General features: G+C 33.6%; 5 protein-coding genes across 5 annotated transcripts; 4 read left to right on the forward strand and 1 right to left on the reverse strand.

Moving 5' to 3' along the window:
- Positions 1-5423: 5423 nt before the first annotated feature.
- Positions 5424-5936, forward strand: RO3G_00540 (uncharacterized protein; the record flags this gene model as incomplete). The annotated part of the gene is made up of 1 exon (XM_067655131.1): positions 5424-5936. One exon carries the CDS (start codon positions 5424-5426, stop codon positions 5934-5936), a length of 513 nt encoding a protein of 170 aa, XP_067511232.1.
- Positions 5937-6805: 869 nt separating this feature from the next.
- RO3G_00541 (uncharacterized protein) lies at positions 6806-7228 on the reverse strand (the record flags this gene model as incomplete). The annotated part of the gene is made up of 2 exons (XM_067655132.1): positions 6806-7134; positions 7180-7228. 2 exons carry the CDS (start codon positions 7226-7228, stop codon positions 6806-6808), a joined length of 378 nt encoding a protein of 125 aa, XP_067511233.1.
- A 498-nt stretch (positions 7229-7726) lies between these two features.
- RO3G_00542 (uncharacterized protein) lies at positions 7727-8833 on the forward strand (the record flags this gene model as incomplete). Its single annotated transcript, XM_067655133.1, has 1 exon — positions 7727-8833. One exon carries the CDS (start codon positions 7727-7729, stop codon positions 8831-8833), a length of 1107 nt encoding a protein of 368 aa, XP_067511234.1.
- An 836-nt stretch (positions 8834-9669) lies between these two features.
- On the forward strand, positions 9670-10999 carry RO3G_00543 (uncharacterized protein; the record flags this gene model as incomplete). Its single annotated transcript, XM_067655134.1, has 6 exons — positions 9670-9844; positions 9927-10024; positions 10072-10392; positions 10444-10543; positions 10588-10755; positions 10803-10999. 6 exons carry the CDS (start codon positions 9670-9672, stop codon positions 10997-10999), a joined length of 1059 nt encoding a protein of 352 aa, XP_067511235.1.
- A 1157-nt stretch (positions 11000-12156) lies between these two features.
- RO3G_00544 (uncharacterized protein) lies at positions 12157-14864 on the forward strand (the record flags this gene model as incomplete). Its single annotated transcript, XM_067655135.1, has 6 exons — positions 12157-12367; positions 12426-12599; positions 12653-12905; positions 12970-13437; positions 13495-13972; positions 14037-14864. 6 exons carry the CDS (start codon positions 12157-12159, stop codon positions 14862-14864), a joined length of 2412 nt encoding a protein of 803 aa, XP_067511236.1.
- Between the last annotated feature and the right edge of the window lie 337 nt (positions 14865-15201).

Raw genomic sequence — 15201 nt, forward strand, 5'->3', positions numbered from 1 at the left:
GTGATTACTAAAAGGCAAGTTTCATAGATCAATGGATTATTCGGGGCAGCTTTTAAGCGGTTGCTGCTTTATTAAAAAATAAAGGAAGCCTTTATTGTTCTAAAGAAATGCCGTTTTTGATAGTACAGTCCCCGGTATGAGTCACTAGGATTTGTATACGCGAAAATTCCATTTTATAATGGTTCATACATTTGAATGTATCATTGGGTATCCTTCCGAAATATTTAAAAGTAAGAAATTAAGTTTGCCACGTTTTTTTGTGATTGTCATTGTCACATTTTTGTGACATGCTGTTGTTTGTTTTTAAGATTTGCGCTATAAAAAAGAATAAGCATATGACTTAAGAAGGCAAAGTGTAAAGAAGAGTATTAGGGAATGGGAACACAAGTTAAATAGGTGAAAGGTTATGGCTGTAAAAGTGGAGCAAGTAATAAAAGAATGAAAGGATCCAGATGACTTGCGGAAATTTAAATAATCTGTCAAATGTTTGTACCTGTTCCATGTTCTGTAGGTCGCCATCATTCTATAAAGGCGCCAAAATTTCGTGGCTTTCAAGCAGATTTTCTTTTATGTTATTGTAAAAGGAAAGAATCAATTAATTAGGACTTGGAACAGTGCTTGCGAATGAAGTAAATGCGTGATTACACCATGAGAAGATAAAATGAATGTTTGACAAGAATTAAATGACATTGTGTTACATCGGATGGAAGAATTTTTTTTGAATGGACGCATACCCTTATGAAGTCGTGAAGCCCTTCACTGATTTAAAAAGGTACCAATGTTTTATATATAGATTCTTTAAATATCTATTCTGATCTTGATTTGTATTTCAACTGATTATCAAAATCGATTAAATAATTGTTATGACATATTCTCAGGTACAGGGACAATCATCACGTATTTCTTATTTTTTTTTTTTTTTAAAAAAAAAAAAAAAAAAAAAAAAACTCATACTACTCCTTTCTTTCGAAACAGTTCCCTCATCTAAATAAATTTTCACTCAGATTGCTGGAGTTCATTCTTTCATTTTACTGCAATTAATTAACAAGTCAACCTTTACACATCACCAGAAATACTTACTAACCAGGTTAAATAGAGGGTCTTCATTCAGTGTGATGTCTAAAATGCTGAGTAATACGCCTCAAAAGATATTCTAGGATAAGTTAGATTTGGAGATTTGAAACGCGGAGAAGCTGGAGATGCTGTTGTAGACGAAATTTCTATTCTGCAGACCTCAATGATAAAACAGATCATTCGGGCTATGGGATGATCATATATAAATCTATAGAAGCACCACAAGAACAGAAAATTACTATCTTATTGTTAGGGTAATAGTTTAGGCTAATAACACTTTAAAGCGCAACTGCTTAGCTTAATTTCGCCATGCAAATTTAGGCTCTTTCGGCGTAGATGAGTAATTTGTAACTTTTTTCTTGACAGTACAAGCTGATATGAATTGTATGATAGCCACCATCATTCAAGCCAGACAAGTTCCAGAAGTGGGGCTTGGCAACTGTACCGCGTGAACAGGAAATGCTTCTTACTGGGCTTTAACTCTCTGAAAATAAAACAATGGCTCATTAACAAACCTATTGCTACTCTTTAAAACTTTCAAAGATTTGATAGAAAGCAACTTTTTATGCTTTAAATGAAAATTTGTTTGTATAGCTGTTAATCGTTAGTCAATACTTTATTGAAGAGTTAGCGAATGAGATATATAATATCATTTACAAACAGGAAAGAAAGAGAGAGAAAATTGATATCAGCTCGCCACCAAAGATGCTGCTGTTAGTGGTTAGGTTGAATTATAAGTCGTACGCTCAAGCCTTAGTACTATCATCATATTATCATTATCAAAATACCAGGATAACCATTCTAATTTTCCTTGTTCTGTATCGTCTTCTTGCCTGTGTCTTCCTCTTTTTTCATTTTTTTCAATAACTCATCAATGCATAATATATTCCTCTCTCTAATTGAAAGACAAATGTAAGTCAAAAAGATTGGCGAGATTTTTACTTAAATAAAAAAGCACCACATATTTTACAATTTAACAAAGTACTTTGCATAATAACTATATCCTTTCCTTTCATATCTCTTTTAACTTAAGCATAAGTGTATTAGTAACATTGGAATGCAGTGTATCACTGAAGGCTTAATCTGATATGTTTATAAAGATAGATTTTCTTACTTTTAAAACAGCATTGTTATTTGATGCAATGGTGAGAAGCCTTGAAATACACATGTGGCTTTTCTATATCAAGCTACCACAACTCATACTTTTCTTTTTGCATATTGAGCCTTCACTTTTCGCATTTAGAAGCTTGGCTTGTGGTTTTTGAAGTCAAGCCCAAAAAGTATTTCAAACTTGGTTAAAAAATTTTTAGGAAAAAAACATATAGATCCTTTATTACATAGCCACCTAAAGTTTACAGGATTTGGTCGCGCGCTTCAATTATACTCGAATTTGCAATGATTATTCGTAATCAAAATTGTTCTTTTGGGATTCAAATTCAGAGAATAGGTTGCTAAATAGATGCATCTATAGTCTATTTGAATAATTAAATCTTTATCAGATATTTTGCCGTAAGGCCTGCATTTTTTTTTTAAGAAAACATTAATTGTAAAAGTGATATTTATCTTAATTCATGTAATCTACATTCAAAATGGTTGAGTAGAAAGGATTACATTTAGTGAATTTACACAAAAATCTCCCTACCTGCGTTTTTCTAAGCGGCAGTTTATAAAGCTTTATATTCTATTTCATTTATTTGTGTCGGTACAACCTGCTGCTAAGGCGGCTGCATTATGTTTTGAGCTAAATTTATAATAATAAGTACAAATATTTCTGTATATATAGATCTAGTAAGCACAATTTAATAAATGCAAACATTAAGTTGACAAGATATCAAAGACTTTCATTTGCATGCAAAAGATAATGCTAGTCTAGCTATCACGACTCAAAAAAAAAAAAAGAAAAAAAAGAAAAACTGTTGTTACATTCTTGAGATTGATATCGAGTAGTGTAGATTGCTCGAACGCTGGTCCATATCTTGCAAAGTCTCACAAGCATAAACAACATGTTTCTCTGTTAAACTTTCTCACCAAACTCTAGTTTGTTCATCAAAGCTAAGAAAAAAGTTGCTGTATCTCTCTTATTGGTACAACGCCAATCTGTACCGGATAATCATTTAATAGCATGTCGCAATTTGCATTGCGGTATGGTTCTTAACTTCAAAGTATAGTCCATGAACTTATAACAGTAATCCACATGATTCTTGGGCCTTGAACAATATGAACAGCACGTAAATAAATACGCCAAAGACTTTTAAAAAACAATCCGAAGAAAACAGCAGTTCAAAACTGCGCTTTATATCATATTAAATTTAAATTCTTTATCACAAGATTTGAATGTAATTATAAAGCCATAATAAAAAAACTATTATCTTAAATCAATCACAGAATTTATAGAATCATAGACTCCGGAGGATGGTCAATCTATAAGGTTGCAAACAACTATGATTTAATCGGTCTCCAAGTGAATATCATTACACAGGGTTTCAATGTTAAATTTCAGAAGGCGACAAGCAAAATCTTAATATATAACAATTAGGAAAGGGAATTGCGATAGTTTGATACAGAAAGACTGTAGTTTACTAAGGAGCTTCTTATAAGGCCATGTTAAATAATGATATAAAAGTACATTTCATTTTATGAGGTATTTTTTCATTGATTCATTACTGTTAGTATACAATGTAAATAAAAATACTTATAAAAAACACATGTATTCGAATCAATAACTTCCTTTATCAAGAAGATATAGCGTGTAACAGATTATGTCATATATTCATATGGCGACTTACAATGATTTGCAGATTTAGTATTGGTCTCATGTTGCAATTCATGTCATAAACAATTATATAGTCAGAATAAGAAAAAAGCTTTTGTATGTTTATCTGATCATACTCATTAACTGTGAATTTCTTTTCGGCTAAACTAAAGGAAAAATGTATAATGATGGTAAGGATCATATGCCAATATATTTATATCACCTCTCTCTCTCTCTCTTCTGTCTCACAAATTATTCCTTTTTTTTTTTTCTCTTTTTTTCTTCTTTCTCTCTTTTCTCTCTTTATATTATGAATCACCTAATACGCTTCAACTATAAACCACTTCAAAGATTAACGTCAAGCATAAAGTCTATTTCTTTTTCTTGTGGTAGATATGTATGCTTTATTCTGTGGGGTTTATTTCTTTTTTTGTGTTTTTGCTTATTTCTTAGACTAGATCTCAACTGAACCTCAACATCACTTTGAAGAAGAGTTGACTGAAGTAAGAAAGAGACAAAAGTACAAAAATGACATTTGTATTAATCGAGAGTTTGAAATGAGTAGACATATGTGCTCCACAAAAAGTTGTCGAGTGCTCGTATGTTTGTGTTGAATAGACCTGAAAAATTAAATGCATTAAATCTGAGTATGATTCGAAATATTGGTCCACAATTAAAAGCGTGGGATTTTTCTACCCTGGCCAAAGTGATCATTATGAAAGGTGTTGGAAATGGAAAATTTTCAGTGGGTGATGATATATTAGGTAAGCTTATCAAATTTATAAACAAAGTAAACTGATTCAGATATGAAAAAGATGTGTTAAATAAAGCAAAAGCAAGAGATCCAGATGCACTTTATTTTTTTCAGGATAAATTCAGTCTAGTCCAAATGATTGCAACACTACAAACACCATATATCACTATATTAGATGGATATGCATGTAAGTAGCATATTCTTTTGGCTTGGAGGTATATTCATTCTCTAACAACAGTCTTAAAGTAGGAGGTGCTTTAGGACTCTTTATACATGGACCATTCAGGATAGCAACCGAAAAAACTATATTTGCTTTACCCGAAGCAAGCCTAGGTGCATTTCTCAATTCTGGATCCAGTTTCTTTTTACCTCGAATGGATGGTGAAATTGGGACTTATCTGGCATTGACTGGCAGTAGAATAGAGGGAATAGACACATTGTAAATTCAATGATTATATTTGAAACTTATTTTAACATGCTTATTATCAACATAGCTTCTCTGGCATTGCTACACACTATATTCCTTCATCTAGAATTTCGGCGTTAGAAGAAAAACTGATTGATTTAGAATCATCAGAGCATGAGATCATACAAAGAGTTTTGGAGAAATTTGTTGAGCAGAAACCAGTAAAGTATGTCGCGTTTCAAAAAGACGCAAGAGAAATAATAGACAGGTAAGGAAACGTAAAAGATACATTGAAAGAAATAAGGCGATGGGGACGAAATTAAATTGTTGAATATTACAGATGTTTTCGATATGATACAATAGAAGGCATCCTTGCTGCTTTAGACCGAGAAAAATCCACGACATGGACACGAGAGACTAAACAAAAATTATTATCCATGTCACCCACTAGCTTAAAAGTAACGTTAAGAGCATTAAGAAAAGGTCGAACTTTGTCGCTGGTCGATTGTTTGAAGATGGAATTTGATCTCATCCAAAAGTTTCTGGTCACTAGAGATTTTCATGAAGGAGTGCAGGCCACCTTTTTAAACAAACCGAGAAGGAAGCCAGAGTGGGAACCAAAGAATTTATCAGATGTGTTGGATGAAGATATCGATCGGCTGTACTTTTCACATCTGGCACCTAATCAACTGACATTGGCAGCAAGAAAGGATCTTCGACATTATCTTCATGCGAGATATTCTCTGCCGACAGAGGAAGATGTCCGGTTGGCAATCACAGGAGAAGGACCGGAATTCAGATTGGAGGGTAGGTTGAAGGCAGAAGAAGATATTGTGTCATGGTTTGTGAATGGTCATAAAGGAAAATGGGGAGTGAAAGAGAAGGTATTGGATATACTTGATCGTAAAACGATCTTGACCGAGCAAGACGGTATTGTATGGAAAAGTTGATTCATTATATCAAAAGTACATTGCTTGTTGTAAAGAACTGCATGAATAAAATTTTTAGATTTACCAAATACAACTGGCTGGAATGGTGATGAAGGACACTCGAGATTAGTTATTCATTTTTTAGTGGCTACAAGCCTAACTTTTACCTGTTCATTCGTGTTTACTCCATATACCCACATATGCTTCACGTTGATTTGTGTGCTCAAAGTTATATTCATGTTTATAGGTTACGATGAATATCATCAACCTTTAATCATTCTCCAAAGAATTTGACTTTAGTTCTTTTATTTTAATGCAAACATTACTTATTTCTCTTACTTCTCTCAACAGCTTTAGGTTAATGAAAGAAAGTAAAGCGGGCTTTGATCCAACATATGAATGCTAAATATAAGAGTTTCTGCACTCTTATCCACTCTTGTCAAAGCTATATTCTTTTAAGAACAGTATGGACCAGGAAGATAGAAAAGTGACCATGAACTGCTAATCAGTGATAGATGCTTGTTAATTTAGCTGAATCTGTTGAGACAGTCTGCGAGTCATAAACTGTTTCCATTTGAAAAAGAAAAAGACCAGTGCATAACTTTATTATTTGCTATTGAGATGATCATTTTGAGCAGCATCGGACTCTACTGTTGACATTGAGTCTGTGTAATGTTTAATGCATTGTCAAGGGTCTTTTGAGGAACTAAAAGGATGTCAAGAGAATATAGATGTAATAAAAGCTTGTAATACAATCTCATTATGAATCACTGGTAACAGATTTTATAGATTTATGTTAGCCCAAGATTTAGTGAAGAAGGATCTGACTTGTCCTTTTCAGTAAAAAGAGTTTATACTTTCTTTGTCAGTAAATGTTCCTTGATGATATTTTATTTTTTCAAATAATAAATCAACCAAAGTGCCAAAATGACTGTCCAAGTTAAATGCGCTATATTTAAACTACCAGAGGATGTATGAGCCAATCCATGAGCACTAATTTTACCCAGGCTGCCTAGGTCACTTTCAGGTGGTAACTGTGACCTTGATACCCCTTGCACAGACACGTTTTCATGCTCGACCGAAGATGCAATCGCACGCTGTGTAGTTGTTGAAGAGTTGATGGGTTTAGTAGGGACAGGTGAAGGAAGACCATGACGATGTCTTGATTTCTTCCGATCCTTCTTTTTCCGATTCTTCTTCCTTGTCTTTTTGTGATAATCTAATTTGCTTTAAATATGCTTCATTCTCGCTTTTATCAATCTACCTTTTTTCGTGGTATGTTTATGATCCTGATCTTCTTCATCATGTGCCATTATGTTTTGGAAAGATAGAAAGAGAGAGAGAGAGAGAGAGAAAGGGAAGGTATGGAACTAAAAGTAAAGAAAAGAACCAGTTTAAATAGAAAGTTCATGAATAAAAAATAAACTCCTCTCTTTCTCACTCTTTCTCTTTACCTCTCTCATCTCACTCCATATTATTCAGTCGGTCAGAAAGGATTTGCTCTTGGTTTACTTTTTTTTTTAATAATGATGATTTATAGCATCATATTTTGTGTGCCAATTGAGGATCAATGACATCACTCTTTGACTTTTGAATAATCACGTGATCATTATGCTAAAATATAAAACACACTTTTTGTTTTCTTTTGTCTTTTGCTCTTGAACATGACAGAACAGGATCTAAACAACCTATCTCAACCGGATGAAATCAATCTTTCTTTGAGCTCAGAAAGAAAAGAAAATGAAGATTTATTTTCGATTGATGATGACTGGGTTCATTCAACAGGCTATATATCAGACAATGACTTTGATATGATCGATAGACTATCAACTGCGCTTGATCAAGTAACCAGGCAACTAGAAGAAAAACAAAAAGAATTTGTTGCTAGGTCATCTGATTGGACAACAAAGACAAGAGAAAAGATTAAGGAACAGACGAATAGGCTGGAAGAGAAAAGGACACGTATCCAAGGTCTTTTGGTTGGACAATATCACAAGATCGATAGACGAATGAACAGGGACGCCAAGACGGTTCAATTGAGGGACAAGATATCCTTTGTGGTCGGTGTTGGTAATTCATGTGTGATCCCTGCTTTGGCTATTCGATACCCTCATTCTATCCCAGCTTATTACAGTATTCAGCTGATGGTCTTGCTGATCTTGCGGTATGCCATCTATCGATCCAGACGATGGCATTATTTTATCTTTGACATGTGTTATTTTGTGAATGTGATGACCATTCTCTTTCTTTGGATCAAGCCAGATTCAAGTCTGTTATTGATTGCTTCATTCTGTATGACGAATGGTCCTGTTGCATGGGCTATTATCACTTGGAGAAATTCACTTGTATTTCATTCACTCGACAAAGTCACGTCTGTCTTTATCCATATCCTTCCACCTTTAGTAATGTATTGTCTTCGTTGGATGCCTGAGCTAGTAAAGGATGTGTATTGTGATAATCAATTGATTGTGACTCAATATCGTGACACAAGGTACCCTGCCTTCAAAGAGGTCTCAAGTATTGATATAAAACAAGTCATGATCTATTCAACAGCAGCTTATGCTCTTTGGCAAACACTTTATTATTTATTCATTATGGTCGGAAGAAGGGATAAGGTAGAATCAGGTATCAGGCTGACTTCTTATTCATGGTTACTGAATGATCCACACGGTAAAAAAGGGTTCATACAGCGATCTGCTTTTTTATTTGGTGAGAAATACAAGTTGGAGATGTTCATGTTGCTTCAACTGATCTATAACGTGATCACTTCTCTACCCACATTTTATTTATATCAACATTTTTGGTTACATACAGCCTTTTTGATTTGCATGTATGCAGTTAGTGTATGGAATGGTGCTAATTATTATATTGAAGTATTCTCAAGAAGATATATTAATGAATTGGATAAGATTAAATAAAAAGAATGGTTGTATCACAACATAAAAAAGATGTCTTGTTGCTTGGTAACCTTTTCATGTTTATGGATAATGACTGATCAAAGAAATAACTTGGGTGAATGAGATCACTCAAGCTGATTATTACCTATCCCCAGTCAAATAAAAAAAAAAAAAAAAAAAAAAAAAAAAAAAAAAAAAAGGTATTCATTATTTTCTCGATCAGCAGTAAAATAGATGCATTGCCTATTTACTCTAAAAGCAACAAGGCCGGACTTTATAAAAATGATCTCCGACAGTATAAGAAAATAGTTAATTCCTAAATAAGAATCAAAAGAACAATGTCACCCTTGATAAATTTACAATACAATGATTGGATCATGTATGATGACTGATATAATCATAAACTTGTATATCTTATTCTATCTATCACACATGCAGGTATTATTACCTATGATATCAGATCTACTCTTTTATTTAGTATATAAAAAAAAGCTTGTTCCTTTTTTTTGTAACTCAGATTTACCCTTCAAATAAAATAGTATTCATGTTATTTACTTGCACTTCTACAAAAAGGAAAAGGATGGATTGTTTTTATAAAGAACAGGGGACTTTATTTTGAAATAACCACAACAATAGAGAGGCTTATGGTTTTCAAACTATAAAACAGTTTATAATTTTATTTGCATGTGACTTTAAACGATAAGAAATGTAATTTGATTGGATTTACTTAATTCTCTTAAAAAAGAAAGAAAAGCTTTTTTTTTTTTTTTTTTTTTTTTTTTCTTTTTTTTTTTTTTCTTTTTTTTTTTTTTCTTTTTTTTTTTTTTCTTTTTTTTTTTTTTTCTTTTTACTAAAAAATGCCACCAAACTCGATCGTTAGTCCTTCGTTGGTAGAATCCTTAGATAGTCTTTTACAGACAACACCTTACTTTGATTATGAAGTATCAAGTACGGATTTATTTAACGGTGCTTTTGAAATCGTTTCTTTTGTGTTTCCTACTTGGAAACGTCAAGAAATTGAGTTTGTACAATGTAAAGATGGAATCACTAACCAGCGTAAATATTACAAACAAAAAAAAAATTGCTTAAATCAGTTAAACTTTACTTTTATTAGTGATAAAAGCAACACATAAACCTACTGATTTCTCTGTTCTTGTGAGGGCATATGGTAAAGGATCAGAACTTATTATTGACCGTAACCAAGAAATTATTGTATGTTTATTGCATAGTATGTACTTGAAACACTTATGCCTTCTTAGAATATTATTACCCTTAGCTCACAAAATATCTGTCCACCGTTATATGCTCGATTTAAGAATGGTTTAATGTATGGATTTATTAAAGGCAGGGTGAGCACAGTTGAACAGTTGTCAGAGGTCAAGACAGCACACTGGATTGCAAAAAAACTTGGTCAGTGGCATAAAGTGACATTACCTTCATATGGTAAGAGAGGAGTGAAAGAGCAAAGGTTATGGTCAACAATGTATCAGTGGTTAAATCAGGTGCCTGAGAAATACAAGGATGAAAAGATACAAGCTATTTTTGAAACGCAATTTGATATGAAAAAAGTTAAAAGTGAGGTAAATGAGATAAATCAATAAAATAGTGCAAATAATTTATACGATGATTAGTTGGATTATTTGATTGAAAGACTAGAAAAGATTAATTGTCCCATTGTATTCTCACACAATGATTTATTATTTGGAAACATTATTTATGATGATGAAAAAGGTAACTATGGATACTGCTTTGTGTTTATCTAACATTTTCAAAAGAGGAAGCCCATTTTATTGATTATGAATATGGTTGCTATGCCTATCGAGGATTCGACATTGGTAACCATTTTAATGAATTTGCTGGATTTGATTGTGAATATTGGAGATACCCAAAAAAGGAATTTCAGTTGGAATGGTTTGACTGGTACCTTACTGAATACAATGGAGGTTAGATTCATAATGTTGTGTTGTATATTATTCTTATGCTTTAATAGTAAAACCATCTGAAGAAGAAAAAGAAGAAATGTATAAGGAAGTCAATGGATTTTCACTAGCTTCACATTTTTATTGGGGATTGTGGGCAATGATACAAGCCATGATATCTGACATTGATTTTAATTACATGGAATATGCTGTACTTCGATTTAATGAATATTATAAACGTAAAGATCAAGTATTGTCCATGTTATAAAAATAATAAAATAAACCCCTTTTTATTATTGATCAATGAAAAACTTTGAAATTGTTCCTCATTTCGAAAACATGTAACATTCTCTCATATTTGAAACTCTTGCAAGCTAAAATGTATTTAAAAAACGCGTTTTCTTGTTTTAGTAAATGTAATCAGTATCTCACCGCTCTTTTCCCACTAAACTCAGTTGCACTACGTCAATATTATCCTTCTCTTTCTCCTTTTTGTTACCTTGTCTCCTTTTTTAAATGTTGGGCTATTTAAACGCCACAGTCCTACAAGTGAACTACACGCCCTTGTATTGAGACAAAGAGAGAAACTATTCCCCTTAGAAAAAACAGGATTTGTTTCAAGAAAGGTTCGATTTAATGTGTCTAATTAATTTGTATTTTATCAAAAGATAAGTGGGGGTTTTTTTTGAAAATACGATTGGGTTCTATTCGTGCCTCGTTGATTTGTAGGTCTTTTAATTATAATTGCATGAATGCATCTATTTTTTGTGCTATCGTCACTCTGAATCGTTCAATGTATATTAGTGGTGATTCATCTTGAATAAACATCAAAGGTATAGTTTGTTTGCAAAATAAAATAAAATAAAAAATCTGATTTACAATCAAATGTTTTTAAAGGCTTAAGTAAGCTGAAAAATAAAAGTCTAAGACGGATTAGGCCTACGTTAACCAATTAAATTACAAAAGTTTTCTTTCCTTTAAAAAGGTAGAACAAAAATAAAAATAAAATGTTTCTCTCAATAAACTATAGCAAATAAATAAGCAATTTCTGATACTAGTATGTAACATACATACATACGCTTTTAAAAAGAAAAAGAAAAAGAGAGAAAACGCAATAGTAATCATAAACATACACAATTGAGTAGAGGCTTCCTTTTTCATAGTTTCATTTTATAATACTTTTTGTATATTTTGAGTTTATACTCAGACAATTCAGTTTTTTGAATTGTCAGCTTTTCTTTTAACCACGGTGGAATTAATTTTTATTCTTCTTTTTCTTTCTTTTTTTCTCGACAAAAAAACAAAACTTTACTTGTAAGAAGAGGAAAATATTATTTTTTTTTTGGGTAAAAATAGCATCAAATTTTTTTATTTTCCTTTTTTTCTCATTTCTGTATTGATTCTTCTGTCAGTTAAATTTACATCATGACTTCACTCGAAACACGCTCAACACAAAATACAAGGAATAAAAGTTCATCTTCTGAACAAAATGATCTCAAGAAACTCAAGTCTAAACATTCCGCAAAACTACCTACACTTAAAGTCTTATTTTCTGAATGGTCAGACGATGACCTCTTGTTTGTACTGGAAGAAGCGAATGGTGATTTGGACTTGGCTATAGATAGAATTAGTGAAGGTAATAATAAAGAATCCCCTTTTTATATCAAAACTTGCTCTCCTAAATGACCCATTAGGACATGCTAATCAATGGGGTGAAGTAAAGACGAAAAAATCAAAGAAAGAAGCGCAGAAAGCAAAGGCTGCCACTACTACTATTTCTCCACATCAAACATCGTCAACCATAACCACATACTCACCTAAATCTACTACACCATCAAGAACATATAACGACCGAGGCAGTCGAAAAGGTTTTTTTTTTATTATTATTATTTTCACGCGTGAAGCTCATTTTTTTAAACAGCACCAGTACCTTCTAACCGTACACGAAAGACAAATTCTTCATGGGAAAAGCAAGAATCCCACACTACTAGCTCTATTCCCGGGGGTTCATGGGCATCTATTGCATCTTCAAAACAACAAAATGAAACAAATGATGAGTCATGGAATACAAGTGATAATTGGACACCTACTTCAATTCCTGTAAATGATAATGTAAATGACGAAAATGATCTTTCAAATGATGATCAACCAAAGACTTGGGCAAGTCTCTTAAAGTAAGATTTATGAAAAAAGGGATTTTAGAGAAGGGGAATTTACTTTTTTTTTTATACATGTTAGGTCAAAGCCTAAACCAGAAGCAGAAACTGCCCTTGCAGATGTAATTGAAAATGATGCTTCCGCAACACAAGCGACAACCGATGGCTGGAATACCACAGATACTGCTAATGATGATAGCTGGAAAGCACCAAGCTCTATTAATACTACTAATAATACTAATACCACTACTACTGCTGCTGTAAACGATAGTTGGAACGGTACTAGTGTAAATGATGATTGGAACACTACAGCCGAAAAACCTATTATTGATGAATGGTCTACCCCTGCTGATGTAAATAATACTTCAATTGTGAATGCTTCTAATGAAAAAGAATCAAGTCACGAAGAGTTAAACAAGGAAGAAGAAAAATCTTTCAATCGTCTTCATCATCAAGAAGAACCCGTTGTTTTACCAAAATCATCCGATATTGCTACATTGGACGTCAAATTCGGCTCATTAAATGTTGAAGAGGAGCCTGTCGAAACTCTGTAAGTTCATTCAAAAGGAGGAAAATAGTGCGTTAAACAATTTGGTTTATGTATTAGTAGAAAGGAATCCAATATTTCCACAAACGATACAACCAATATTGAGCCCGTCGAGGAACCAGCTCCTTCTGTTCCTTCAGTCACTAATGTTATCTCAAACGTTTCTAATGCTTCCACTGCTGCTCCTGTAAGCACAGCTACTACCAATGACCCTAACTTTGTACAATCTTCTTATCTTAAACAACAAGAAATCAATGCAGCTGTTTCAAATACTACCACCGCTCCTACTGCTGCCGCTTCTACTGCTCCTGTCTATCAACAACAGCAGCAGCAACAGCAACAACAAATTCCTCAACAGCTTCCCCAACAGCTTCCTCAACAGCAACAGCCTTTTGGTATGGATCATTTGACATCGGCTTACAGCTCTTACTTGCCCAGTCAACCACCTACAGGTGTATCTGGTTTTGGTATGAATCCCATGGGTAGTTTACCTGATTATGGTATTTACAACACTGAAGCTCAAAGAGTTGCTGCTATGGTAAGTTTCATATGTATTCGAGAAAGAAAAGGAAGGATTGGATAGCTAATGAATACGTTAGCAGGGTTATTACGATCCTACTGCATTTAACCACTCTCCTTCAGTAACTTCTGCAAGCCCTTATCAAACACGCGATAAGTATAACCAAGACTCAAATCAAACAACTGCTCAAAGCCAAAACTTACCTCAACAGATGTATCCTACTAATCTCCCTTATTACCAGTACTATTACATGCCTAGTCAATACAACGCCTATCAACAATCTGCTTATGGCCAACCCTTTATGAACAAGAGTATGTATCCCAACATGTATCAACACTCTACCACAGCCGGTAAGCCCACTGCTGCAGCTGCGGCTGCGGCTGTCCAATCCCCTTATAGCAGTCCTTATGGTCAGCAGTCTCAATTGTATACTCAATCCATGAGCGGTTACGATGATCTCGGCTTGAGTGATTACCAAAAGAGCATGTATGGTCAGCAACCTCAATTACAAGGGTTTTTGGGCCAATTGAACGGTCAACAACAAGCCGGTGCTCAAGTGCAATCCGCACAGCCATCTGCAGCCAAAACAGATATCACTACAACTGCTACCGCACGCGGCGCCACGAATGCTGCAGTCTCTCAACAGCAGCAACCTTCTGCTCAACAACAACCTGTTCAACAGCAATCACAGCAACAGCAACAGCAGCAACAGCAGCAACAAGCACCTCATCAAGCATTACATCAGCAGCAGCATCCTTATGCTGGTGCAAATAACTTTTTTGGCCAACCACAAATGTTTTCGTATCAACAATATCCCCAATATCAACAACAAATGACTCAAGGTCATCCCCACCAGCAAGCTCAAGCTGCAGCTTCCAATCGTCATCAACAACAATATTGGAATCAATAATAAATGGTTTGGTGAATAAAAAAAAGTTTGTAAAAAAAATTATTATTTTTTTTATGTTTTTGGCGCGAAAAGGAATAGGTGAAAAAAAAAAAGATAGACTGTAAAGAAATAAATAGAAAAAGAACTATTTCAAAGAAAAAAAGGTTGAGATTTTGTTTATTGGATGAAGGAATGCATTTTATATGTTGATTTGCATGTGGGGTATTTTTTATAAAATTGTTTATAATTTCTGTCTAAACGTTACCATGCATTTCTTGATTATGTGTCATTGTTCACAAATTCATTACATGATAAAAATGAGGAATGTGACGGTGAAGAAGATGTAGCAGCTAGCTTA

Source organism: Rhizopus delemar, genomic scaffold (assembly GCF_000149305.1).
Source record: "Rhizopus delemar RA 99-880 supercont3.1 genomic scaffold, whole genome shotgun sequence".
In the NCBI taxonomy this organism is placed as follows: Eukaryota; Fungi; Mucoromycota; class Mucoromycetes; order Mucorales; family Rhizopodaceae; genus Rhizopus; species Rhizopus delemar.